This window comes from Mirounga leonina, unplaced genomic scaffold (assembly GCF_011800145.1).
Source record: "Mirounga leonina isolate KUSES-001 unplaced genomic scaffold, KU_Mleo_1.0 Mir_488, whole genome shotgun sequence".
NCBI lineage: Eukaryota > Metazoa > Chordata > Mammalia > Carnivora > Phocidae > Mirounga > Mirounga leonina.
In genome coordinates, this window is record NW_023270777.1 from 10,302,891 (window position 1) to 10,328,806 (window position 25,916).

Here is a 25,916-nt window from a genome sequence, read left to right on the forward strand (position 1 = left end):
GGGTGCGCGCGGCGGGGCACGGGTGCGCGCGGCGGGGCACGGGTGCGCGCGGCGGGGCACGGGTGCGCGCGGCGGGCCAGGAAGCGCGCCGACCGCCGGCGGAACGCGGCCCACGCGCAGAGGCGCCCTCGCGAGGGGATTCCCTTCCCTCCTCCATTTTGGGGCTCTCTGAGGCGGCCCAGTGGATCGAGGCGGGAGGCCCGGCGCCGCCCAAAGCTTGGGGCGCCGTGGGCCGGGCCTCGCCGCGTCGGTGGGCAGTGAGCGCCGTCGCCCCGCGCGGCCGTGCGGCTCTGGGCCCCCGAGGCCGCCGCCCGCCCCCGCGTCTTCTGCCCCCCTCCCCCGTCGCTGCCCTGACTGCTTGCAGCGTGCACGGTTTTCCAGAAAGTCCTCCGAGGTCAGTCCGCCGAGGGCAGGAAGCCAGGGCCCCATCGAGGGCTGTGCTGGCCGAGGGCGCACGTTAAAAACGCTCTCCCCGGGCTGCCTCTGACCCGCTAGCAACCTTCCCGTTTTTCTGTTCCCCTCTGCAGCAGGACGCCTCCAGAGAGGGCACCCACGCCGCTCACATCTGCCTCCTGCTTGCTGTGTGCCAAATGCAACGAGGTCATCCTCAGATCCCGAGGCGGTTGGCCCCACTCATCAATTGCCATCTTCCGGAGCCCCTGTCTTGGCTTGCTTTCCACCCCTCTGCACGCTTCTGGTTTTCTTTTCTTTCTTTCTTTTTTTTTTTTTTAAAGATTTTATTTATTTATTTGACACAGAGAGAGAGAGAGGAATCACAAGTAGGCAGAGTGGCAGAGAGCGGCAGAGGGAGAAGCAGGCTTCCCGCCGAGCAGGGAGCCCGATGTGGGGCTCGATCCCAGGACCCTGAGATCATGACCTGAGCTGAAGGCAGATGCTTAACAACTGAGCCACCCAGGCGCCCCCTGGTTTTCTTTTTACCTCCCCGGCGGAGCCCTCTGGGATCTCCTTTGCTGGACCAGCCTTTGGACCACTTCTCTTTTCACAGCCCAGGACTTCCTCATCTAATCCCGTGGGTGGTGGTCAGAGATTTAAACTCAGCTTTAAACTCAGTCTCTAGTTCCACCCTTTTCTCCAGACCCCCAAGGACCGTGTTTAACTCCATCCTGTTCCTCTCTGTTTGAATGTATTAATGGGCATCCGAAGTTCACTTTAGGTAGAACTTTTCATTTACCCTCATCCACCAAATACAAGGCACACCTCCTCCAGTGCTCCCTACTTCAATAAATGGTATGTCCTTTATCCCGTTTACTCAGGCCAAAGTCCTTGAAATCATCCTTGACTCTTCTCTTTGGCCCTATCTTCAAAAAATATGTTGAATTCCAACCACATGTACCCTAGTCCAAGCCAAATCATTTCATTTGCATGGTCTATAGCACTAGTATCCTACTGCTTTCCCCGCTTCTACTCTTGGATTCTGTGGAGGTTACATATAGGTCATTTCTCATTTCTATACTTGCCCTTGTAGACTACTGTACTGTGGGCGCCCAGAGTGTATAGACTACTTTCCCCAGGTTCTCATGCGGGAGCTTCTACCATTGGGAGGTGTAAGCAGGAAAAAAGAATTTAGGAGGTGGAGAGTAACCTGCTTGCTTCTGGATTCAATAGTGTAATAGTTGCTGGCCACTTCTCCAGTGAAAGGGGAGGTAGGATCATTCCTGACTCCAGCAGTTCCATCCTCGGTCCAGGCAACACGTCTGTAGTAAATAGAGGATGACGGTGACAGGCACCAGAACTGATGCAGCTCCCGTGGGTTTCGCCAAGGGTATTTTTAGCAGCCTCTAATCTTTGATACCACTCCATTCTTCCATTTGATATGTGACTCCTAAAATTCTGCCTGAAATAACTAGAGTGGTTTCTCTTTCCTAGGCTGGACCCTGACTGACACACTTTGCTACAGCCTTTTCTCCAGCCAGCTGTCGTGGGTCCTTGTTTATGCCTGTCTTCCCCATTCGAATGTCTTATAAAGGCAGGGACTTTGTCTTGCGTGTTCACTGTAATATTAGCATCTAGTGTAGAACGTGGCCATTGGTTGGTAGTCAATAAAGATTTATTGAAAGAATGAATGAATGATACACTGATTAGTCTCAGTATCTTGGCACTGTCCACATTTGCAGCTTTCTCAATAGCGTGTAAAAATTGAGGCTTATTTAGAATCTTAGGGAAGGAAGAAGTTGTCATGACCATCAAACTCTTCTCTACTTCTCCCTTGCCTTTTTTTGGCAAAAAGAAAGGTGGCGGGGGGGGGGGGGGGGCCAGTTCACGGGCGCCTGGGTGGCTCAGTTGTTGGTTAAGCGACTGACTGCCTTCAGCTCAGGTCATGATCCTGGAGTCCCTGGATCGAGTCCCACATCGAGTCCCGCATGGGGCTCCCTGCTCGGCAGGGAGTCTGCTTCTCCCTGTGACCCTAACCCCTCTCATGTGCTCTTTCTCGTTCTCTCTCTCTCAAATAAATAAATAAAATCTTAAAAAAAAAAAAAAAGCCAGTCCACATGGAGATACCATGGTTAAAGGGGAGAGTGCAGGCTTCTTACATTCAGGAAAAGCTATAATCTCTAACACACACCAAGTCTTTAAGCCAAGTCCATAACTAACAGAGATGCCTGTGAATAACAGGCCAGCCATCTAATGTTAATATTTAGACTTGTGGAGCAATGTTTGAATTACCCCAGAGTTCACCACAGAGTATACCCAATTATCTTTTTAATCTGATCTGCGTGGCCATTTTTTAACTCATTATGTAAATCATTATGTAAAGGACCAGATAAATCGAAATGCAAATCTTGCCCAATTAAAAAAAATGTAGGGCACCTGGGTGGCTCAGTTGGTTAAGCGTCTGCCTTCGGCTCAGGTCATGATCCTGGAGTCCCGGGATCGAGTCCCGCATCGGGCTCCTTGCTCAGCAGGGAGCCTGCTTCTCCCTCTGACCCTCCCCCCTCTCATGTGCTCTCTCTCTCTCTCTCATTCTCTCTGTCTCAAATAAATAAATAAAATCTTTTTAAAAAAATGTAAATGATGAACATAATTCCAAAGTGAAAATAGAATGGGAATCAGTATCCTCTAAGGCAGGTTAATCTCTAAGCGGCAGGCAGAGAGCTGCTTCAGCTGAGGATAAGGTGCGATGATTTCTTTAAAAGAATCTATTGTGATTCTAATGACACAGTCAGGGTAGAGTTTGACTCTTCACCGATTCTTAAACATTTTATTAGTTGGAGAAATCAATGGCATTTTGTTGGGCACAATTTAAAATCACATCCAGGGGCGCCTGGGTGGCTCAGTTGTTAAGCGTCTGCCTTCGGCTCAGGTCATGATCCCGGGGTCCCGGGATCGAGTCCCGCATCGGTCTCCCTGCTCCACGGGAAGCCTGCTTCTGCCCTTCCCACTCCCCCTCGCTGTCTGTCTCTCTGTCAAATAAATAAATAAAATCTTAAAAAAAGAAACCGCACAAAAAACTTCTGGCCAGGACTCACTAAACCGATTTCATGAGCCATGATTGAGCCACTATCTGTTTGAAAACACTGGCTGAAAAATAAAGTGGGACTCCCTTGGAATGGTGTGGAAGGCTGCTTGGTGACCCAGACCTCTTTCTGCTTCCCTTGCTCTGGAATCTTGTCAGTCTCTGTTTCTTTGAGTTCCTTTGTGCATCCCATGCTGCGCCTCACTTCGGTGCTTTGGGGTGTATCCCATACGCTCTGCCCCAATCGTCCTCCTCCCCTTCCTTACGTCCCCTGCCTACCTCATTCTTCAAGACTCCACTTATCTCTGTGGGTTAGATCCGAGCCTCCTCTCTGCCCTCGGAGCACCTTGGGCACGGTACTGGCATTTGCTTAGGTGTCTACACCAGTGTGGAGACCACCTGCCTCAATATCGTGTCTATTTCCAGACCTCATCATCGGTCCAAGGAGTCAGAGTCTTTAAAGATAGCATGGCATGGGGCATCTGGTGGCTTAGTCGGCTAAGCGTCTGACTCATGGTTTCGGTTTAGGTCATGATCTCAGGGTCGTGAGACTGAGCCCCACGTTAGGCTCACACTCAGTGTGGAGTCCACTTAAGATTTTCTCTCTCTGGGGTGTCTGGGTGGCTCAGTCATTCAGCGTCTGCCTTCGGCTCAGGTCATGATCTCAGGGTCCTGGGATCGAGTCCCGCATCGGGCTCCCTGCTCTGTGGGAAGCCTGCTTCTCCCTCTCCCACTCCCCCTGCTTGTGTTCCCTCTCTCGCTGTGTCTCTGTCAAATAAATAAATAAAATCTTTAAAAATACATAAATAAAACAAAATCACATCCAAATACTTTCACAGAACAAGGTGATATATGTATGGAACCAGTGAGAGACTGGGGATTCTTTGACCACATTCCCAAGTTGAAACATTCTCCCTTTCAGCCTTTGAATATGATAAACTCATTGATTCAAGTAGCTGTGGGCCAATGAAATCACCCCTGCAAGATCCAGGACCAGGAAGTGAGGGCTTACAAGCCATTTCTTCCAGGAGATGTAGTAGACTGGTGATTTTAGTATGCCTGCCCACCATACTCTTCTTACCTCCCTCCCTTTTTGTTGCAAAAGAAAGTTTCTTTATCAAGGATAATCCACTCCATGACCCCTCTTCCTCACCTCAGGGTTTCCTGTCTGGTGAGAATATCAAATCTTCCTAGCCGCAGTGATTGAGTCAGGAATATCCAGGTGACCCAGGGACTTTTGTTAGAACTATCATGAAAGAGACATGCTTTTCTTTTTTTTAGTTAAGGACTCTCTACACCCAATGTGGGGTTCGAACTCACAACCTTGAGATCAAGAGTCACATGCTCTACCAACTGAGCCAGCCAGACACCCACCCCACCCCGCCCAACCAACAACCCCCTGGGGACATGCTTTTCCCTGTGGGATCACCAGCTAATTTGCTGGCACTCTGAGAGAAATGACTTGCTGAGAAGAAAGCTAACACAGAGGAAGGCAGAGCTCAGGGACAGTGGCTTACTTAGTAAGATTAGTTGTATCTGGTAAGGCTTGAAGCTAAAGGTTCATCTGTGAAGTACATCTCCAGTTTCCTAAGCCAATAAATTTCCAAATGTTAGGGACCCGGAATTTGAATTGAATCTTTGCCACTCGCTACCAAAAGAGACTTTATTATAGAGAGACTTGCTACACTTCACTTAATTCTGTTCTCCATGTCCTTTGATTAATTCCACTCTGGGATAAAAGGAGTAAAAAGATCTTAAAAGTGTGAAAATATACGTAAGCAATCAATATACTCCTTGCAGAGGAGCATAAGGTATGAGCAAGTCATCCAACTTCGTAGGAATCCAAATTAGGGCCGGAAGGAAGAGAGAAGTCCTGGGCATACACTCACAACCATAGCCCCTCTGAGGTTGAGACAATTAAGGGGGTGTATTCTATCTTTGCCTTTAAGAAAACTCTTCCTGCTGACAATTGAGATCAAGTGTCTAAACTTTGCATATAGGCTACAATTGTTTTAAATAATAAACATTACATTTTTTATTTGCTGTGACACAAATATAAAATAGTGTGTGAATTAGAAATGTATACAATGAAGGGATGCCTGGGTGGCTCCGTCAGTTAAGCGTCTGCCTTCTGCTCAGGTCATGATCCCAGGATTCTGGGATCGAGCCCCACGTCAGGCTCCCTGCTCAGCAGATAGTCTGCTTCTCCCTCTGCCCCTCACCCTGCTCTCGTGCTCTCTCTCACTCTCTCAAATAAATAAAATCTTAAAAAAAGAGAAATGTATACAATGAATTATTAGAGTCAACCCACCTATGTGTCTACCACCCAGAACATTACCAGCATCCCAGTTACGCCCCTACCCAAACTCTGCTACAGAACTTCTGGGTGAAAGCAAATAATGTCGAACATGTTTAACTTTCAAATAATTTTCCAAAATGCTTACACCAATTTATATTCCCCACTGATAACATATGACAGTCTATTCGCTTTACAGACTCTCTGTGCCTCATAATGTCGGTTTTGAAAAATGAACTCTTCTGGTGGGTGTGTAGTCTTACGTCATGATGATATTACCTTATATAACATTTCTTGTTAAATGTATCTCTGGGTGTTTAATCTTTTTGTTGCCATTGTAGGTAAGGCCTTTCTTTTCATTATATACTCCAGGTGGCAGTTGTGGGCACATGGGAGGGCTGTTAATTCCTGTATGTGAATTTTGTGTCTTGTTAAAATTTTGAATTCCTCTTAATTATTTCCAGTAGTTTTCAGCTGATTCTCGTGGGTTTTCCAAGGATACAATTGTGTCATCTACTGAATAAGCTTAATTTTATATTCTCCATTCCAGGTTTATACCACTGATTTCTTTCCCTGCTTAATGGCTTTAAGAGTCTAATAAACTGACGTGATAGTAGAAATGATGGTTGTGTTCAGGACTTCAGAGATAATGTTTCCAATGTTTTTCTACTAATAGTATGCTGGCTTTAGGCTGACATACACACACATGCAAACACACACACACATGAGTAAGTTTATGTGTTCATGTTTTTTTTGTTTTGTTTAAAGATTTTATTTATTTATTTGACAGAGAGAGACACAGCGAGAGAGGGAACACCAGCAGGGGGAGGGGGAGAAGGAGAAGCAGGCTCCCCGCAGAGCAGGGAGCCCGATGCGGGACTCGATCCCAGGACCCTGGGATCATGACCTGAGTCGAAGGCAGTCGCTTAACTGACTGAGCCGCCCAGGTGCCCTATGTGTTCATGTTTTGTAAAATCATGTTCAGGAAGTATCCAGGGAGTCTGCTTTATTGAATGTTCTAACAGGAATGGTTGAGCATTTTGTTCAATGACTTCATAGTGCTCACAGAGATGATCCTCTAGTTTTTCTCCTTGGATTTATTTTTTTTTTTTAAAGATTTTATTTATTTATTTGACAGAGAGAGAGAGACAGCGAGAGAGGGAACACAAGCAGGGGGAGGGAGAGGGAGAAGCAGGCTTCCTGCTCAGTAAGGACCCTGGGATCACGACCTGAGGACCTGAGACGAAGGCAGTCGCTTAACCGACTGAGCCGCCCAGGCGCCCCTCCTTAGATCTATTTTGATGATAAAAGATATTAATTGGTTTCCTCATGTTGAACAATTCTGGTTATGTGCTATTTTATTAAGTTGCTGGATTTGGTTAATATTTTATTTAAGAATTTTTCAGGGGTGCCTGGGTGGCTCAGTCAGTTGAGCGTCGGACTCTTTGTTTTTAAGATTTACTTATTTTTTTGGAGAGAGCACAGGGGGAAGGGGCAGAGGGAGATTGAGAGACAAAATCTCAAACAGACTCCCTGCCGAGCATGGAGCCTGACCCAGGGCTCAGTCCTACAACCCTGAGATCATGACCTCAGCCAAAACCAAGAGCCAGACACTTAACCCACTAAGCCACCCAGGTGCCCCAAAGCATCTGACTCTTGATCTCAGCTCAGGTCTTGGTCTCAGGGTTGTGAGCTCAAGTCCCACTGGGCGTGGAGACTACTTTAAAAAAAAAAAGAATTTTTCAATGATATTTTTAAGTAAGATTAGTCTACAGTTTGTGTGTGTAATCTTTCTTAGGTTTTGATATTAATGATATTAATATTATTCTTAACTTCATAATTAATTTTTTTTCCTTTTTGTATGCCCTGGAACAATTTACATAGAATAGGAGTGGTCTGCTTTTTAAAGGTTTGGTGGAATTCTTTTATGAAACTATTGTGACCTGTGTTTTGGAGGAATTTATTCTTACAGATTTCATGATTTTTTCTCTGAAAATCAGTCTGTTTAGACTTTCTATCTTTTGTTGGGTCAACTTTGGCAAATTATATGTTTTTTAAATAAAGTTATCCATTTAATTAAGATTCCAAATGTATGGAATTGCATACATGTGCTTCTGGGATAAACTGTTATATATATGTTCTGCAATTCAATCCACATATGCATTCTCTATAGCTATCCTTCAGTAACAATGATTGCTTTTTTCTTTAGAAAAAGAAGATAAGAGGACTGACTGAAGTCTGTAATATGTATTCAAATAGCTCATTTTTTTCTGTATCCAACCAGTACACTTTACCATGTAAAAATTTTGAATCTGTCCCCATTTCTCTGTGAAATTTTAATCTTGAGGCTGTCCTAAGATCCTCCCTCTGCCCACATGAACAGGTGCTTAGTTTCTTATTTTAACTTTTTGGAAATGTTATTTGGTGGCTTAATGAATAACTGTCTTCAATGTCATCTCTTTTTTTGGTACAGGCTGGGGGCCTATGGGGCATTTGACTGATATCCAGCAGGACTTTGTCATTCTCTATTTGGGACACGACAACTGCCAAATGTTTATTACTGTCTCATCTCTACCAAGAATCATCCTAAACACCAGGAAGTACCATTTAACCAAATTGCAAGGGCCTCTGCCCTAAGAAGGCTGCTGGGGTTTTATAATTCAACTTTAAAAAAGCAAAAAAACATAAAATCTCTTCCCTATTAGCCTCTAAGCTTCTTTAGAATAAAGACATGTTGGGCACCTGGGTGGCTCAGACGGTTAAGTGTCTGCCTTCGGCTCAGGTCATGATCCCAGGGTCCTGGGATCGAGTCCCGCATCGGGCTCCCTGCTCCTTGGGAGCCTGCTTCTCTCTTTCTCTCTCTCTCTGTCTCTCATGAATAAATAAATAAAATCTTTAAAAAAAAAAAAAAAGAATAAAGACATGTTGGGCGCCTGGGTGGCTCTGTTGGTTAAGCAACTGCCTTCGGCTCAGGTCATGATCCTGGAGTCCCGGGATCGAGTCCCGCCTTGGGCTCCCTGCTCAGCGGGGAGTCTGCTTCTCCCTCTGACCCTCCCCACTCTCATGCTCTATCTCAGTCTCTCTCTCAAATAAATAAATAAAATCTTTAAAAAAAAAAAAAAAAGACATGTCAGTTCTTCATCCAAAAAAGTACTTCTTGCTATTGTACTTAGTAGGTACTCAGATTTCTAAAATTACCCTTTTAAATTATTAAAGTTATACTTTAACAATATGGAGTACTTGTGAAAATGCATAAAAATATAAAGTAGAAATTTTAAGATACCTATAATTTCACCCCTAACATATAAAAACTGAAGCATTTCAATGTATTGTATTCCAGTATTTTTTCTATTACTCACAGATGTAGGGTTACACTGAATATGTGATCTCCCCCATCCCATGTTAAAGACATGGTTTTTAGTGCCTCTATAATATTTCCTTGTATCATTTCTTTAATGCTTCCCTGATAGTGGACATTTAAATTGCTTCTCTTTATAAATAAGATTTTTTTCCCCTAAGATTTTATTTATTTGACAGAGACACAGCGAGCGAGGGAACACAAGCAGGGGGAGAGGGAGAGGGAGAAGCAGGCTTCCCGCGGAGCAGGGAGCCCAATGCGGGGCTCGATCCCAGGACCCTGGGACCACGATCTGAGCTGAAGGCAGATGCTTAATGACCAAGCCAACCAGGTGCCCCTATAAATAAGATTGTGATGAGCATCCTAGGTGTACGAATTACTAACATCCCTGAATCTTTCCTCAGGACAAGTCCTAGGAATAGAATCACTCCATCAAAGGGTGTAAATTGTCAATCTACCTGCTTCTCAATTGAAGAGTTTTGCTGAATTCCAGGTTTGTGTCATTACCAGGAGTCCAGAGAGGACCAGCCTCCTTTGGGCCTTTGCCAGTGCGGGGCCCCGGACGTGTAATGAATGAATGAATGGACTAATTCTCACTCTATGCCATATTCCATCTCTAACCAACAATGACCTATTTCCTGAGAGCACGCTTTTGCCCGTGTCGCAGAATTGATGGTGTTTTACTTGGGGCTTGATCTTTGAAAGGTGCTGTCTCAAGCCAGGGTTTGCCAGAGAAGTAGAACCAGCAGCAGATATATACATCCCTGTTTATATCCATTTGTTACGGCAAACTGGTTTATACAGGGCTGCTTAAACAATCTCTGTGAGGTTGTTGACAGGGCCTCTGGCACTGGAGCCTGGAGTTGGTGGGGGAGGCCATTGGGAAGAGAAGATGAATATAAAGCAGAGGAGATCAAAGGCAGACAGGGAACCCCAAGAAGCTGGGGCCCCATGAGGAGAGACTGAAACTCCCATCAGTTCCTGTGGCCTTTAAGCTCGGGGACAGAGGCATACCGCCGAAGTTAGCTGCCATCGGGAGGCTAAGAGCACCCCATCTGGCCCTTGAGTCCCAGAAACTGGAGGTAAGGTAGGGCAGGTGCTATTGCAGGTCGGCATCAACGTGCCCTTCTTTCCCTGGGTTTTGCCTACTTCTTGCTAGGCCTCGTTCATAGGTATTCAGATTTTCTCTTGGTGTATTTGTTTTCACTATTGTGAATATGATCTTTTTTTTTTAATTAAAATTTCTAATTCGTAATTGATGATGCAGAAAACTCTTGGGTTTTTGAAAGCTGACTTTACATCTTACAAGTGTCCTAAATCCTCTTAATTCTAATAATTTTTCAACCTTTTCTCTAGTTTCCGGGTGGGCAATCTTATCACACGCAAATAATTGCATTCTTGTCTATCTCCTTCCAGCATTGGCACCTCCATTGTTTGACCCATCTTATTGCCCTGGTTGGGTTGAAGAGGAGCAGTACCAGCAGGCTTCCAGAGTTAACTGTGAGGTTTGCTCTGTTGTTATTTCCACTCCTGGCACTTAATTCTGTGAGCTCTCCGCTGCTAGAGTGTTTATGGAGAAACGAGTTTTCAGGGCTTTATCCTTGGGCAAATGTGGCTGCCACCAGCAACTCAGCCTACTGAGGAGGGATAGGCCTGTCTGTCCCAAATCCCCCAGAGAGCCTACTTGAATTATCCTGGTGATGCCCCAGAACTCCCTACTGTTCTCCGCATTTAACTCTAAGCTCCATGATTCCCTAGCATTTTGTTGGAAACTGCTATTATAGTACCTTTCTACTTAGGATTTGGACTGCGTCTTCTCCTAATTTTCTGTCAATCTGATCCCATCAGCTTTTTATCACCTAGGCATTCCCCCAAATGTCTATTTCAGTAATGGGATTTTTACCGTGTCAAGGGGACTCGGAGCAGGAAGAAGTGACATTAAGTGTTTAGTCTGTATTGACACCTAATCTCCCCTACCGCTAAATTTTTTTTTTTTAAGATTTTATTTATTTATTTGACAGAGAGAGACACAGCGAGAGAGGGAACACAAGCAGGGGGGAGTGGGAGAGGGAGAAGCAGGCTTCCTGCGGAGCAGGGAACTGAGCCACACAGGCGCCCCGCCTACTGTTTCCTGACCACAGCATATAATTGTTTTTTGAACCATATCTGAGACAGGAGAAGCCAAAGCTCCCATTACTCTTCCAACTTACATCTAGCTCCTCACCAAGAGGAATCATCACTAATCATAAGTGGGTCGGATCCCAGGGCCCTGATGAAGCCATATTTATTAGTGGAGTAAGAGCTTCTAAAAATTAAGGAAAAAACAAAACAAAACAAAAAGAAAAAAGGAAAAAGAGGAAAGCTTTCATTGCACCAATATGGAACTATCTCTAGAATACATTGTTATGAAAAAAACCAAGATGATGTACAGTGGTGTGCTGCCATTTGTGTAAGAAATGGTGGGAATGAACATACATTCATATTCCCTTACTGTTGCTTAAAGAAACAACTGGAAGACTGCAGAAGAAACTAGTGAGGGGTGCCTGGGTGGCTCAGTCATTAAGTGTCTGCCTTCGGCTCAGGTCATGATACCAGGGTCCTGGGATCGAGCCCCGCATCGGGCTCCCTGCTCTGCGGGAAGCCTGCTATTCCCTCTCCGACTCCCCCTGCTTGTGTTCCCTCTACCGCTGTGTCTCTCTCTGTCAAATAAATAAAATCTTTAAAAAAAAAAAAAGAAAGAAACTAGTGTTTCCTCTGGGCAAGTGCCCTTGGGGGCAAGGGCGCTTCCTGAGGAGAGGAGTGGAGGCCTGCTTCAATGGCGTTCAGCTGTTCACGTAGGGCTGCTTTTTTATTATTTATTTTGTTTATTTTCCCTTCTGTAACTCTACTGTGAAGTGAGAATTTTTGCATCCATGTTCATCAGGGATATTGGTCTGTAATTCTCCTTTTTGGTGGGGTCTTTCTCTGATTTTGGGATCAAGGTGATGCTGGCCTCTTAAAGAGAGTTTGGAAGTTTTCCTTCCGTTTTGAATTTTTGAAACAGCTTCAGAAGAATAGGTATTAATTCTTCTTGAAATGTTTGGTAGAATTCCCCTGGGAAGCCATCTGGCCCTGGGCTTTTGTTTGTTGGGAGATTTTTGATGACTGCTTCAATTTCCTTGCTGGTGATGGGTCTGTTCAGGTTTTCTATTTCTTCCTGGTTCAGTTTTGGTAGTTTATATGTCTCTAGGAATGCATCCATTTCTTCCAGATTGCCTGATTTGTTGGCATAGAGTTGCTCATGATATGTTCTTATAATTGTTCTATTCAGTGTTCGTTGTGATCTCCCCTCCTTCATTCATGATTATATTTATTTGGATCCTTTCTATTTCCTTTTTTTTTTTTTTTAAGATTTTATTTATTTATTTGAGAGAGAGAATGAGCGAGACAGAGCACAAGCAGGGGAGGGGCAAAGGGAGAGGGAGGAGCAAGCTCCCCATTGAGCAGAGAGCCCGATGTGGGACTTGATCCCAGGATCCTGGGATCATGACCTGAGCTGAAGGCAGACACTTAACCAACTAAGCCACCCAGGCACCCTCTTTTCTTTTTGAAAGTCTGGCCAGAGGTTTATCAATCTTATTTATTAATCTTATTAATTCTTTCAAAGAACAAGCTCCTAGTTTCATTGACCTATTCTACTATTCTTTTGGTTTCTATTTCATTGATTTCTGCTCTAATCTTTATTACTTCTCTTCTCCTGCTGGGTTTAGGCTTTATTTGCCATTCTTTCTTCAGCTCCTTTAGGTATAGGGTTAGGTTGTGTATTTGAGACTTTTCCTGTTTCTTGAGAAAGGCTTGTAGTGCTATATATTTCCCTCTTAAGACTGCCTTTGCTTCATCCCAAAGATTTTGAACAGTTGTGTTTTCATTTGCACTTGTTTCCATGAATTTTTTAAAATTCTTCTTTAATTTCCTGGTTGACCCTTTCATTCTTTAGTAGGATGCTCTTTAGCCTCCATGTATTTGAGTTCTTTCCAAATTTCCTCTTGTGATTGAGTTCCAGTTTCAAAGCATTGTGGTCCGAAAATATGCAGGGAATGATCCCAATCTTTGGGTACCAGTTGAGACCTGATTTGTGACCCAGGATGTGATCTTTTCTGGAGAATGTTCCATGTGCACTCAAGAAGAATGTGTATTCTGTTGCTTTAGGATGGAATGTTCTGAATTTATCTGTGAAGTCCATCTGGTCCAGTGTGTCATTCAAAGCCCTTATTTCCTTGTTGTTCTTCTGCTTAGATGATCTGTCCCTTGCAGTGAGAGGGGTGTTAAAGTCCCCTACTATTATTGTATTATTATGGATGTGTTTCTTTGATTTTGTTATTAATTGGCTTGTATAATTGGCTGCTCCCATGTTAGGGGCATAAATATTTACAATTGTTAGATCTTCTTGTTGGATAGACCCTTTAATTATGATATAGTGTCCTTCCTCATCACTTATTACAGTCTTTGGTTTAAAAGCTAATCTGTCTGATATAAGGATTGCCACCCCAGCTTTCTTTTGATGTCCATTAGCATGATAAAGAGTTTTCCACCCACTCACTTTCAACCTGGAGGTGTCTTTGGGTCTAAAATCAGTCTCTTGCAGATAGCATATTGATGGGTCTTGCTTTTTTATCCAATCAGATACCCTGTGTCTTTTGATTGGGGGTATTTAGCCCATTTACATTCAAAGTAAATATTGAAAGATATGAATTTAGTGCCTTAAGGTGACTATTACTGTATATTGTCTCTATTTTTTTCTGGTCTATGTTACTTTGGGCTCTTTCTTTGCTTAGAGGACCCCTTTTAGTATTTCTTGTAGGGCTGGTTTGGTGATCACAAATTAGTTTCTGTTTGTCCTGGAAGTTTTTTCACTTCTATTTTGAATGACATCCTAGATGGGTATTCTTTTTTTTTTTTTTAATTTATTTGAGAGAGAGAGAGAATGAGAGAGAGCGAGTACATGAGAGGGGGGAGGGTCAGAGGGAGAAGCAGACTCCCTGCCGAGCAGAGAGCCTGATGCGGGGCTTGATCCAGGGACTCCAGGATCATGACCTGAGCCGAAGGCAGCCGCTTAACCAACTGAGCCACCCAGGCACCCCCTAGATGGGTATTCTTGGCTGCATATTTTTCTTGTTTAATACCCTGAATATATCATGCCCTTGTATAATTTGCTCCAATATACCTTCTGCCCTTCTCTCTCTTTCCTCTTCTTCTGGGATCCCAATTATTTTAATATTGTTTCGCTTTATGGTATCACTTATCTCTCGAATTCTCCCTTGTAGTTGTTTATCTCTCTTTTTCTCAGCTTCTTTATTCTCCATCGTTTGGTCTTCTATATCACTAATTCTCTCTTCTGCCTCATTTATCCTAGCACTTAGGGACTCCATTTTTGATTGAATCTTTTAATAGCCTTTTTGATTTCAACTTGGTTAGATTTTAGTTCTCTGATTTCTCCAGGAAGGGATTCTCTAGTGTCTTCTATGCTTTTTTCAAGCCCAGCTAGTATCTTTATAATCATTATTCTGAACTCTAGTTCTGACATCTTATTGATGTCCATATTGATTAGGTCCCTGCCAGTCGGTACTGCCTCTTGTTCTCTTTTTTGAGGTGAGTTTTTCCGTCTTGTCATTCTGTTCAGAGAAGAATAGATGAATGAGAGAACAGAGTACTAAAATGACAACAACCACCCCAGAGAAATATACACTAAACAAATCAGAAGAGACCCAAAACTGGGGAGTGGGGGCAGAATATAATCAGGCAGGTGAGCAGAATAGAGCAATACGCTGGATTCTGTGTGTATTTTGGTCTTTTTTTTTTAGAAGACTAGATCCCAAATTTGTGAAAAAAGAAAAACTTGTATATGTACAAAATTAAAATAAAATTAAATACATTGAGAGGATAGAATATAATTGTAAAGATGAAAAATTAAAAAGGCTGTAACAAAGCAAAACAAAACAAAAAAGGGAGAAAAGAAAAAAAGAGAGAATATGATCAGCGGGGTAACTAGAACAGAGCCATACACTAGATTTTGGGTGTATTTTGGTCTGTTAGAAGAACTGCATCCCAAAATTGTAAGGAAAGAAAAACATATATATACACAAAAATATGGTTAAGTGCTGTGAAGGGATAGACTATGACTATAAAAATGAAAATTAAAAAAAGATTTTAAAAAAGCAATTGATAAGTTGGTTGAAAAAGGAAAGAAGAAAAAATTTTTAAAAAGAGAAAAAAAAAGAAAATTAAAAAAATTAACTTTGAAAGACTAAAGAATCATGGGAAAAAAGCCATGGATTCTATATGCAGTATTCCCCTAGCGCTGGAGTTCTGCCGTTTTCAGTGATCGGTAAACTTGGTCTTGGCTGGCTGTTCTCACTGATCTTCTGGGGGAGGGGCCTGTTGCCGTAGTTCCCAAATGTCTTTGCCGGGTCCGGACTAAGTAATCTGCTCGGGTTTGCTCTCGGGAGCCTTTGTTCCCTGCAAGGTTTCCGTACAGCTTTGGAGGCTGAGAGTGAAAATGGCGGCCTCCCAATCTCCGCCCCGGAGGAGCCGAGAACTCGGGGCCCCGCTCCTCAGTGAGCCCCCAGAGAAAAGCCGTCAGTCACTCCCGTCTCCCCGGTCTCCGGCCGCACTCCGTGCTCACCCGGCCTGCGACCGTGCGCCTCTATCTCTGGCACCCGACCCCGGGTGGAGTCTCCAAACCCAGCAGATCCCTGCAGTGCACTCCCGCGCGGCTCCTCCCGGGGGAGGAAGGTGAATCTCCCCGGATCTGCCGCTTGTTGGGTCCCTGCTGGAGGAGCAGTGGCCCGACTGTGCCGCGGATCACGGTTTATGGCCACCCCGAGCTGAGAGCCCGCGCCTGGGCTCCGTCTCTGCAGCCGGCTTCCCCGCTCTGATCCCTGGGAGCTCTGCCGCACTCAGGCACCCCCGGTCTTTCTGTGACCCCGAGGGTCCTGAGACCCCACTGTCCCGCGAAGGTTCCACCCCCCGCTTAGTCACCGGAGTGACGTCCCTCAGCGGAGCAGACTTCTAAAAGTTCTGATTCTGTGCTCTGCGGCTCTATCACTTGCCAGAAGCGGCCGACGGAGGCTCAGACCCCCGCAGTCTAGCTTCCCGAATATCGCCTCGGATTCACTCCTTCGCACGTGCTACCTTCCAGAAAGTGGTCGCTTTTCTGATGAGAGAGTTGTTGCTATTCTTTTCTTCGATCTCCTGTTGAGTTTGTAAGTGTTCAGAATGGTTTGATCCCTATCCAGCTGAATTCCTGGGACCAGATGAAATATAGGTCTCCTACTCCTCCGCCATCTTGTATAGCACTATTTTTAAAAGCAAATTTAATTTTACCGAAATTCAACAAAAGAGAAAGACCAAAGTGAAACTGAATTGCCAACTTTCAAGTGAGGTTTCATCACGTAAGATATTATTGAATTAAAATATCCCTTAAAGTAAAACACTTAAAATTTTATTTAAGAAAAGAAGTTGGAGGCTTATTTATACCATACATTTTAACCCTACACGGGATCTACTCATAGGAAAACTTAGGAAATTAAAGAACTTGCACTTTCTCCCACCTCCCAATTTTTATTTAATTTTTTTAATACCTGGTAATCCCCTTTATCTACTTCACCCATCCCCCCACCCACCTTACCTTCCCACTGGCATCCACGTGTTTGTTCTCTGTATTTAAGGGTCTAGATCTTTTTTGGTTGCTTCTTTGTTCATCTTGTTGGTTTTATAGATCCTACACACAAGTGAAATAAAATTGTAATTGTCTTTGTCTACCTTATTTCACTTAGCATTACACCCTCTAGGTCCATTCATGGTGTGGTTGCAAGTGGCAAGATCTCATTCTTTTTATGGCTGAGTAATATTCCATTTCATATACATATATATGTATATATATATTTTCAAATTAGTGTTTTGCTCTCTGTGTAAATACCTAGGAGTGGCATTACTCAATCATATGGTATTTCTATTTTTATTTTTTTGAGAAACCTCTATGCTATTTTCCTTGGTGGCTGCACCAGTTTGCATTCCCACCACCAGTGCATGAATGTTCCTTTTTCTTCACATCCTTGCCAACACCTTTTCATCTCTAGTCTTTTTGATTCTAGCCATTCTGACGGGTGTCATGTGATATTCTCATTATGGTTTTGATTTCCATTTCCCTGATGATCAGTGATGTTGGGGATCTTTTCACGTGTCTGTTGGCCATCTGGACGTCTTCCTTAGAAAAATATCTATTCAGGCCCACTGCCCATTTTTGTTTTTTTGGTGGTGTTGTATAAATTCTTTATGTATGTTAATCCCTTATTGGATATGTCATTAGCAAATATCTTCTCCCATTCTGTAGGCCACCTTTTTGTTTTGTTGATCGTCTCCTTTGCTGTGCAGAAGCTTTTTATTTTGGTGTAGTCCCAGTAGTTTGTTTTTGCGTTTGTTTTCCTTGCATGAGGAGACATATCCATAAATATGTTACGGCTGATGTCAAAGAGATTACTGCCTATGTTTTCTTCTGGGATTTTTTATGATTTCAGGTTTCACATTTAGGTCTTGAATCCATTTTGCGTTTATTTTTGTCTGTGGTCTAAGAAAGTGGTCCTTTTGGGGCGCCTGGGTGGCTCAGTTGGTTAAGCGACTGCTTCTGGCTCAGGTCATGATCCTGGAGTCCCTGGATCGAGTCCCGCATCGGGCTCCCTGCTCGGCAGGGAGCCTACTTCTCCCTCTGACCCTGCCCCCTCTCATGTGCTCTCTCTCTCTCATTCTCTGTCTCAAATAAATAAAATCTTTAAAAAAAAAAAAGTGGTCCTTTTTACATATGGTTTAGAATCATATGTTTCAAGGTTCATCCAAGTTAGAGCATATATCAGAATTTCATTCCTTATTAAGCCTGAATAATATTCCATTGTATGTATATACAACATTTTGTTTATCCATTTACCTGTTGATAGACGTTTGGGTCTCTTCCACCTTGGCTATTGTAAATAATGCTGCTATGAACATTGGTGTACAAATATCTGTTTGATTCCCTGCTTTCAGTTCTTTTTGGGTATATAACCGGAAGTGGAATTGCTGCATCATATGGTAATTTATATTACCATATATTATATTATATTATATTATATTATATTATATTATATTATATTATGTTGATAAGACCACACATACTATCTGCCACAGTGGCTATTTTACATTCCTTTCAGCAATGCACAAGATTTCCATTCTGTCTACATCCTTGCCAGCACTTTTTTCTGTTATTTTTATAATGGCCATTGTAATTGGTGTAAAGTGAAGTCTTGTGGTTTTAATATGCCTTTTCCTAATGACTAGTAATGTAAATAATGTTCTCTTGTGTTGATTGGCTATTTATCTTTCATGGAAAAATGTCTATTCAAGTCTTCTGTTTTTGAATTGGGCCATTTGTTTTTTGTTGCTGTTGATCTGTAGAAGTTCTTCATATATTCTGGATATTAATCCCCTTCATATATAGGATTTACAAGTATCTCCTTCCATTCAGTGGGTAGCCTTTTCATACTCTTGAAACTATCTTTTCATGCACAAGAGTATTTAATTTTGATGAAACCCAGTCCATCTATCTTTTCTTTTGTTGCTTATTCCTTTGGTATCATACCCAAGAAATCATTGCCTAATCCAGTGTCATAAAGATTTTCCCTGGGGCACCTGGGTGGCTCAGTCGTTAAGCATCTGCCTTTGGCTCATGATCCCAGAGTCCTGGGATCGAGCCCTGCATCGGGCTTCCTGCTCAGCGGGAAACCTGCTTCTTCCTCTCCCACTCCCCCTGCTATGTTCCCTCTCTCACTTGCGTCTCTCTGTCAAATAAATAAAATCTTAAAAAAAAAAATAAAGATTTTCCCCTATATTGTTGTTGTTGTTGTTGTTTCAGTTTTAGCTCTTATAATTAGGGTTTTATTTTTGCCCATTTTGAATTAATTTTGTATATGGTGTTAGGTAAAAGTCCATCTTCATTCTTTTTCATGCAGATTTCTGATCTTTCCAGCACCATTCATTCAAAAGACTGTCCTTTTCCCCACTGAACGGTCTTGGCAGTCTTGCTGAAAATCATTTGACCATATATATAAGCAAGGGTTTATTTGGGGGTCTCAGTTCTATCCACTGGTCTATATGTCTGTCTTTATGCCAGTACCACATGGTTTTGCTTACTCTATCTTTGTAGTAAGTTTTGAAATCAGGAAGTGTGAGACTTCCAACTTTGTTCTTTTTCAAGATGTATGGGCTGTTTGAGTCCCTTGAGAGTCCATGTGAATTTTTTTATGGCTTCTTCTATTTTTGCAAAATGTCTTTGGGCTTTTGATAGGGACTACATTGTATCTGTAGATCACTTTCGGTACTATCATCATCTTAACAATATTAAGTTTTCCAGTCCGTGAACACAGGATGTCTTTTCTATTTACTTGTCTTCTTTAGTATCTTTCAGCAACGTTTTATAGTCTTCAGTGTAGATTTTTTGCCTCCTTGGTTAATTTACTCCTAAATATTTTATCCTTTTTGATGCGATCATATAATGGGATTGTTTTCCTACTTTCCTTTTTGGACTGTTCATTGCTAACGTATAGATAGAGATACGACTGATTACAGGTGTTTATTTGTATCCTTCAACTTTGCTGAATTTATTAGGTCTAACAGTTTCATCAATCTCAAGTTTTCTACTTTTAAGATCATATCATTAATGAAGGTAGATAATTTTACTTCTTCCTCTGCAGTTTAGGTACCTTTTTATTTCTTTTTCTTGCCTAATGCTTTGGCTAGGCCTTGTAGTACTGTGCTGAGTAGAATTGGTGAAAGTGTGCATCCTTGTCCTGTCCCTGATCTTAGGGGAAAAGCTTTGAGTCTTTCACTCTTGACTTTGGTTGTGAATTTTTCATAGAAGGCTTTTATCATGTTGAGGTCATGCCCTTCTATTCCTAGTTTATTGTTTGTTTGCTTACTTTTAAAGTCAGTGTATGAATACTGATATAGTGGGATTAATTATCCTGTTACTTTTCTACGTGCTGCCCTTGTGCTTTCATTTTTCTCTTTCACTTTCTTTCTGCCTTCCCTTGTTTTAATTGAGCATTTTATGATTCAATTTTCTCTCCTCTGCTAGCATATCGATTATATTTTTCCTTAAAAGTTTTTAGTGGTTACCCTAGGGTTTGCAACATACATTTCCAATGAATCTAATTCCTCTTTTTTTCTTTTTAGGTGGGGTGGGGGGGCAGAGGGAGAGGGAGAGAGAAAACCTTAAGCAGGCTCCTCGCCCGCACAGGGCTTGATCTCACAACCCCGAGATCAGGACCTGAGCCGAAATCAAGAGTTGGGACACGCAGCCAAATGAGCCACCCAGGTGCCCCTCTAATTCTTCTTTAAAATAACACTTCATGGGTAGTGCAAATGCCTTATAACAGAGTATTCCCAATACCTCCCTCCCAACCCTTGTAACACTACTGTCACTCATTTTAGTTATCCATAAGATATAATAGCCAAATACATTGTTATTATTTTCAACAAACTTTTTCTCCATTAGATTAAGAATATGAAAAAAATATTACCTTCATTTCTTTTCTAAGACTGTTCTGTTCTTTATGTATATACAAGTTTCTGATGTATATCATATTTCTTCTCTCTTAAGAACCTCTAACATTTCTTGCAAGGCAGGTGTACTGATGAAAAATTTCCTCAATTTTTATTTGTCTGAGAAAGTCTTTATTTCCTTTTCACCTTGAAGGATGATTTCCCTAGATACAGATTTCTAGGTTGATGGTTTTTTACTTTCAATACCTTAAATATTCCACTCCATTCTCTTCTTGCTTGCATAGTTTCTGCAGAGAAGTCTGATATAATTCTTCTGCTTGCTCTATAATGGGTAGTGTTTTCCCCCTCTGGCTTCAAGATTTTCTCTTCAGTTTTCTGCAGCTTAAATACAATATACTTAGGTGTAGAGTTTTGGGTATTTATCTTACTTGGCATTCTTTAAGTTGGATCTGTGGTTTGGTGTTTGTCATTATTTTGGAAAATTCTCAGTCATTAACTTTGTCTTCTGTTTCTTTCTCTTTTTCTCCTGATACTCCCATTAACTGCATGTTACACCTTTTCTAATTGTCCCACAGTCCTTGGATGTTCTTTTTTCCCCCATTCTTTTTCTCTTTGCATTTCATTTGGGAATTGTTATATCTGAATATTTAAGCCCCACCCCCCATTCATGTTTAGTTCTAATTCCCAAGGGTGATGGGATTAGGAAGTAGGGCCTTTGGGAAGAGAATGGTTGGGATCAGAGTTCTAAAAGAGGCCCCAGAGGAATCCTTTGTCCCTTCCACCACGTGAGGACACAGTGAGAAGGCACTGGCTATGAACCAGGAAGAGGACCCTCAACAGGATGAGACCATGCTTGCATCTTGACCTTGGACTTCCCAGCCTCCAGGACTGTGAGCAGTAAATTTCTGTTGCTTATAAGCTACTTGGTCTATGGGTATTTCACTATAGCCCCCTGAACAGACTAAGACAGGAAGTTTTTATTGATATTTCTAAAAACTCACTGATTCTTTCCTTGGTCATGTCTAGTCTATTAAAAAGCCCACAAAAAGCTTTTTTTTTTTTTTTCTGTTACACTGTTTCCTATTTCTAACTTTTCCTCTTGATACTTTCTTAGAATTTCTCTCTAATTTACATTACCCACCTGTTCTTGCATGTTGTCCACTTTTTCCATTAGACCCTTAGCATATTAATCCTAGTTATTTAAAATTTCCAGTCTGGTAATTTCCAAAATCTCTTCCATATCTGAGTCTGGTCTGATGCTTGCTCTGTCTCTTCAAACTGTTTTGCCTTTAAGAAGCGTGCCTTGCAATTACCTGTTGAAAGTGAGGCTTGATGAACTGGGTAAAAGGAACTGAGGTCAATAGGTTTCTGATGTGAGGATTTAGGTTTATCTGCCTGGGAAATAAGCTATGTGTATTGTTTTTGCAACTGTAGCTGCCAGGGGCAAAAATTTCCCCTGGTGTCTGTTGATTTTGTCTCTCCTTACTTGTCTTTGGGCTTTCCTAGAGAGTTAAGTGAGGTTTGAGACATGTCATTCTTTTGACTGTCATCTCTTGGTAGGATACAGGAGCTCTACTGATGTGATGGTAAGGTGTGGGGGAGGGAAGTGTTCTACAGTTCAATGATAAGGTCTCAGTCTTTTAAAGAGCCCATGTCTCTGGGCTGTTTGCTTCATACTCTTACTGGATGAGTCTCCATTTCACCCATCCCCTAGGATGAGAGAAGGGTAGAGAGGGTGGAGATGGGTATTTCACTTCTCCTTGTGGAAGGCTGGTGGGGCTGGTGTCTAGTATTTCCCTCCCACCAAGTTAGGTTCTGATAAAACCCAAGGTAGTTGGCCTCTGGTAAAATAGTTTCCCTTGATGGTAAGCTTTGGTTAAATAGCACAGAATGCTCTGGGCATATTCTTAAATGGTTCCATTTCCCTTACCTCCTATAGAAGCATGAAAGGATTTTTCTCTGATCTACACCCTGAGAACCTGCTGGGGCCCACCTAAGATGAAACCCCCTTGAAATTTTTTTTTTTTTTAAGATTTTATTTATTCATTTGAGACACAGAGATATATATAGAGAGAGAGCATGAGCAGTGGGAGAAGCAGAGGAAGAGGGAGAAGCAGACTCCCCGCTGAGCCAGGAGCCTGATGTGGGGCTCGATCCCAGGACCCTGGGATCATGACCTGAGCCGAAGGCAGACGCTTAACCATCTGAGCCACCCAGGCGCCCCCCCCCTTGAAATTTTTAACTCGTAAGCTTGTCTGCATTAAGCCTCCAGCAATCTGTCAATTACAGTTTAAGTTTTCCTATCTGTTACCAGCTCCTGCTGCCTCCACTTGGGTAAGCTGTATCTGCCAGTCTCTTCAATTTGCGGGGAAGAAGTTATCCTCGTGACCTCAATTCTCTGATGCAGCTAACAAGAGTGGCTGATACTCAGATTGTTCAGCTATTCTCCTTTTGTTATTGTGATATCTGTGTCCACAGTTTCTGGTACAAGAGCTTCTAAATCCCTTGGAATCTCCTGAGTGATAGGGGTGAGAGGAACATCTTTTGTTATTCATGATGAGTCCCTTTTAACCGTATCTGAGCTTATGCTAATAAATTTATTCTTGGTGGGCCCCTAGATAACTTCAGGATGGCGAATGGTCAACAGAAAGACCAACGTATGATCAGAGGGTTAGGACCTGCAGTCCCACCCCCCAACCTCCAGCAAGGGGAGAGTGGTTGGAGATGCGTCCAATCACCAATGGCCAGTGATTTAATCAACCACACCTCTGTAACGGAACCTTCATAAAAACCTCTGAGCAACAGGATTTGTAGAACTTCTGGATTGGTGAGCACATTGAGGTGCTGGGAGGGTGACATGCCCAGAAAGGGTCTGGAAACGTCTGAGCACCATCACCCCTGTACCTTAATCCCCTATGCATCTCTTCCATTTACCTGTTCAAACAGTAGCCATATGTAAAGCATTCTCCTGAGTCCTGTGAGCTGTTCTAGCAAATCATCAAATCCAAGAAGTGGGCCATGAAAACCCCCAATTGACAGCTGGTCAGTCAGAAAAAGTTTGGTTGGCCTGGACTTGCAATTGGCTTCTGAAGTTGGGGGGTCAGTCTCGTGGGTCCGAGCCCTTAACTTATGGGGTCTGACACGGACTCTGGGTACTTAGTGTCAGAATTAAATGGAATCATCAGACCTCTAGTTGGTGTTGGGAGATTTGGAGAACTGGTTGTTGGTGTAGAAAAACCACACACATTTGGTGTCACAGGTGACAGAGTAAAAGTAAGTTCTAGAATTCCTGATTGAGAATTCTTGATGACCTCCAACCTCCTGACATGTCACACTGGAAACACAGTCTTCTCTTTTGTTTTTAAATTCTTCCATAATACTTTTTAGATTCCAAGAGTACTTAAAATTTTTTTTCTTATCATGTGGCAACGGATTCCTAAGATATGATGACAAAAGCAGAAGCAACAAAAGAAAAAACAGATGAACTGGGCTTCATCAAAATTAGAAACTTTCTGGGTGCCTGGGTGGCGGTGGCTCAGTAATGTAACTGTCTTTGGTTCAGGTCATGATCCCAGGGTCCTGGGATTGAGCCCCACGGCTGGCTTCCTGCTCAGCAGGGAGTCTGCCTCTCCCTCTCCCTTTGTCCTTCCCCCTGCTTGTGCTCTCTCTCAAATAAATAAAACCTTTACAAAAAAAAAAAAGAAAAGAAATGGAAATTAACACCACAGTGAGACACTTCATACCCACTCAGATGTATAATAGTTAAAAAAACCCAGCAAATCACAAGTGTACTAGATGTACAAAATGCCACTGAATTATACACTTTAACTGATTAATTTTATGTTATGTGAATTTAAGCTCAAAAGTTTTCCTGCATGTTTTATTCTAGAGCATCCTGTTCTAGATCATGGTTGCAATATTTGGGGTTATCCTTTTCCTTTCCCTGTGAAGTCCCAGTTTCTTTTCAGTTGCTTTCTTGTATAACTGGTTTTCACAGCTGTCTGGTAATCCTAGGCTCCTTGTTCCCATTTCAGAGAAAGAGATGAAAAGCCAATGGGGACACTGGTCACTTGGTGGGCTTTGTGGAGGGAATCCCCAATTTTAGTACTTATTTTTAGTATTTTCTATTTGGGTTGATCAAACTCCCCATAAAGGCTTTAAAAATCTGCTGGGAGGGGCAGCATTTGGGGAGCTGAGCGGCAGAAGAGAACACAGATTGGATTTTTAATATGTAAGTTGCCACAAAAATGTGTTCAAAGGCCCCAAACGAAAAGTTAGCATTTCGATAGATTTTATAGCCTCAAATATTATTAGCACGCATTTTCAATTTTAAGGTGTTTATTTTATAAAAGCTTATACAATACCTGAGATAAGACTTCAACAGGCACTTAATACACACCCACTGATAAGAGTAAATACATTAACAGAGAAATACAAACAAAGCTGGATCAGCAACCAGTTTTAGAGGGCAATGAACTTTCCTGCAAGAGGGAAGATACTCAACATAAGACTGCAGAACACTTCCAGCAGGGAAAATCAAATTGACAGATTTACAAACCATGATAGAATTAACGTTTGGGAGAAACTCAGAAGTCTACCTCCTTTCTTGATCTCCATGAGGATAGTGCAGACTCTCGGGATAACTAAGAAGACAGCATTGATATCCTTTCCACCCACAGCGGGGAGCAAGACACCACTGTCCATGTGACCAGGTCACCTCCCACACTTCACAGATCAATAATAATGATCCCGTCTAGTTTGTGGGCTGGTGATAATCCTTCTATTTTAGCCACGGTCATTGAAAAACCCTTATTAAAATGCCTGCTAAAAGAGTAACAATGGCAACAGCTAGAGCTATTCCACGATAGAAAATCAACTGGCTCACTGTCAAAACACCCCCGATGGTGGACACAGCATACTGGTTGCTTTCTTCTAGTACCATTAGTTGGAGGGTCTGGCTCTCGGGTGTGATGATATCAGGCAAAACCACTCCATCGGTTACTTCTTTCTCCAAGACGGGTAGATCTGATTGCAGACAACAGTGGAGTATATACACTTATGTACAGGGTTCAACAAAGGGATATTATGGAAAGTTACATAAGAATACGCTGTAGACAATGACCATCAATTACTGATTGGTATATGTGAAATTACATTAAGAACATTTCACAGGAGAACCCAGAGTTGGTCGCCCAATTATTAAGCAGAGACAAGAT

At 42.5% G+C, this 25,916-nt stretch overlaps 1 protein-coding gene and 1 long non-coding RNA gene across 2 annotated transcripts in view; one reads left to right on the forward strand and one right to left on the reverse strand.

Moving 5' to 3' along the window:
• Positions 1–9,534: 9,534 nt before the first annotated feature.
• Positions 9,535–23,762, forward strand: LOC117999879. Its single transcript, XR_004676341.1, has 4 exons — positions 9,535–9,622; positions 10,546–10,629; positions 23,015–23,228; positions 23,319–23,762. It is a non-coding gene; the product is annotated as an uncharacterized LOC117999879 (long non-coding RNA).
• A 1,291-nt stretch (positions 23,763–25,053) lies between these two features.
• The window catches only part of LOC117999910 (multidrug and toxin extrusion protein 2-like), a 55,529-nt gene continuing 54,666 nt past the window's right edge, over positions 25,054–25,916 (reverse strand). The window contains exon 17 of the mRNA XM_034989310.1: positions 25,054–25,725. Coding sequence (XP_034845201.1) covers positions 25,496–25,725 — 230 coding nt within the window. The 3' untranslated portion in view covers positions 25,054–25,495. The remainder of the gene's footprint in view (positions 25,726–25,916) is intronic.